This window comes from Cupressus sempervirens, chromosome 9 (genome assembly GCF_028749045.1).
Source record: "Cupressus sempervirens isolate cs-2001-9-10 chromosome 9, ASM2874904v1, whole genome shotgun sequence".
Lineage (NCBI taxonomy): Eukaryota > Viridiplantae > Streptophyta > Pinopsida > Cupressales > Cupressaceae > Cupressus > Cupressus sempervirens.
Genome location: NC_143126.1, coordinates 265,639,162 through 265,641,787, shown reverse-complemented (window position 1 = coordinate 265,641,787; position 2,626 = coordinate 265,639,162). Strand labels below are relative to the sequence as shown.

At 33.1% G+C, this 2,626-nt stretch overlaps 1 protein-coding gene across 1 annotated transcript; it reads right to left on the bottom strand.

Moving 5' to 3' along the window:
- Positions 1 to 205: 205 nt before the first annotated feature.
- On the bottom strand, positions 206 to 2,626 carry LOC149538476 (uncharacterized). The gene is made up of 3 exons (XM_089802824.1): positions 2,252 to 2,626; positions 2,057 to 2,145; positions 206 to 899 (listed from the first exon to the last, which is right to left on the bottom strand). Exons 1-3 carry the CDS (start codon positions 2,339 to 2,341, stop codon positions 332 to 334), a joined length of 747 nt encoding a protein of 248 aa, XP_089658950.1. The 5' UTR covers positions 2,342 to 2,626; the 3' UTR covers positions 206 to 331.

Sequence of the window (2,626 nt, the reverse complement as noted above, 5' to 3'; positions counted from 1 at the left end):
TAAATTTATGATCAAACAAACTATCACTCATAATCTATTTTTACAATCTAATGTCAATCAACAAAGTTTAAGAACAAAACTTTAACCAACATAAAGTCAAGAACAACCATCGAAATCAACACAATTTTAAAAATAAGTAACTAAACCCACGTAAGTTTAAGAACAAAAGATCATCCAAATCAATACAAATTTAAAAACAAGCAACTAAAGTTCAAGAACAAAAGAACATCCATAATCTATTTTTCCAATTGAACACCCAATTCAAGATAGTATAAAGATCAAACAAACAATCCCCCATAATCTATCTTTCTAGCATGACTTTACAATGAGCCTAATGTTGGGAAGGATTAACCCAAGCAAATGCCTCTTCCATGGCTCTAATAATCAATGCCATATCATCTCCTACATTTCCATTCAAATGTTGGGCTTGATCAACATTATTATTACTATTTGTAGAAGTCGTGGGGGGCCTTCCAATGAGATCCAACCTGCAAATAGGGCACTGCCCTTGTCGTTTAATCCATGGCATCACACACTCTGGATGAAACATGTGGTTACATGGAAGACAATAAAGTCGTTGCTTGGCAAAAAAATCCTCCAAACAAATGGAACAAGTATGGGAATTTTCAGTTTCTTCGCTTTCCTCATTCTCCTTGTTTTCTTTTCCTGATTTTCTAGAAAGTGGTGTGTAAACATCTTTCTTTATTTTTCTCATTGCTGTTTCAACCTCCGTAGGCGTCAATTGACGACCAGTGTAGTCATTAGTAAACATGTTGGAGAACCGTATTGGTGACGCCCTCACGAAATTCTGCAGGGCTGGGCTCATTGCTCTTCCATGGTTCCAAAATTCCTCTTCACCCACCATTACATGGAATGGTTGATATGGGCTCACTGGTATCCTGCTAAATGCATTATAAAAAACTTTGTTAAAGCCTATCAAAATCTTGGGAAGTATTCAGATTTAGTGTTTTTATAGTGAATGAATGATATAACTTTAATGACATTCATAAGGGGAAGTGGCTTAAGACATCAAAAGTCTTTAAGAAAACTTTTTCAAGATGAGTAGAGTTTATTAGTAAAAGCATCATGGGTATGTTCTAAGTTTTTGGATTCTTCAAAACACTTTTTTCGATCCATTATTTGGGTTAGAAATTTTTTTTCTCTAATAGAATACTAATAAATATTGGCTTGTAGATAACTATTGTGGTTGACCCATGGATTCTTTAAAAGATAAGGAGGAATTGCTTCAGAAGTTGTTCGAAATGGATTTATAGAAGTTCTTTTTAATAAGAATAATGGAAAAGGGAAATTTCATACATGAAATAATTGAGTGTAATTAATGATATCAGATTTCTCTAGTTCATAATTGTCATTCTTTAATTAGATTTTGTGAGTTCTTTTGGAAGCAACCTTTCATATCATATTCTGGTGATCGGACGAGGTTTTCTGTTTTATTCATCATTGATTTGATTTATAACTAATAAGTAATTGGTCCTTAGATAAATATTATCGTTCACTCGTAGATTATATTCTAGAACTAGATATATGAGGACACAACCCCCTAGCTCTTCACAATTGTCATAGAAATTTTTCTAAATAATAAATAGTAAAAAGAAAAACACAGTGCATGATCTAAAATCTCTACAATTTACATCAGTCTTTAAGACTACAGAGGAAATTCTTGCATTAAACTTCCATGATCTAAAACTAAATATTATTATTTATTAATTTTTAACAAATACACTAACTCTTATACAATCTAATTCTAAAACAGCAGCAATTCTACACCATGGGGGCACAAATACTTGATCCTACATGCTTAAGGTTACAAAGCTCCTAATTTATGTGGTCACTCTGATAGAAAAATAATAAGAAAAATAAATAAATAAATAAATAAAGGAGTCAATTATATTCTGTATAGACAAGAGCATACAACACAACGGTAAATTATGAGCCTCTTATCTCAGAGGTATTAGGTTGGAAACTAATTAAAGTTAATAAATAATAATAATGCTTCGACCTCTTACCGATTAAAAATAATAATAAAAATTATAACCTGTTAACAACATCATGATAGGGTCCTGTCCAAATCCTTTCTGCGAACAACGCAAATTGATCTTGAGGCGATGGGGATGGAGTGCCATCCTGAAAAAACAGTCCAAAAAACACAAGAAAATGGATTGAAATTATCAAGGAGAGGAGAAAATAAAAAGAAATTATTAAGAACATGAATGAATGTTATTAATTTAACCCTATAATTATCATGTCGGAAGCCTCTGCGATTTGTTAAATAATAAACGCGGCGTCTGCTGCCGTTACGGTTTCCCATGGTTTGCTCCATCTTTGCTCTGTGAATAAGAATGCAGAGGCACAAATGCAAAGACAAACTAGTTTCATATGATGATGATGATGAAAACAACAAACAGCCCCCTTCTGGATGGCTTGGGTGGGGAGAATATTAGTTAACGTCTATGACCAGGAATGTGTTATCAACACGTCTCACAGAGCATCATTTTTTTCACAATGTCAGTGGTTAATTCTGTAAATATGTGTTGGCATCAGATTATTAAATGCTTCTGTTTGGATGTTTATTCCAAATGGACATCATCTTGGGAGCACGCTTACA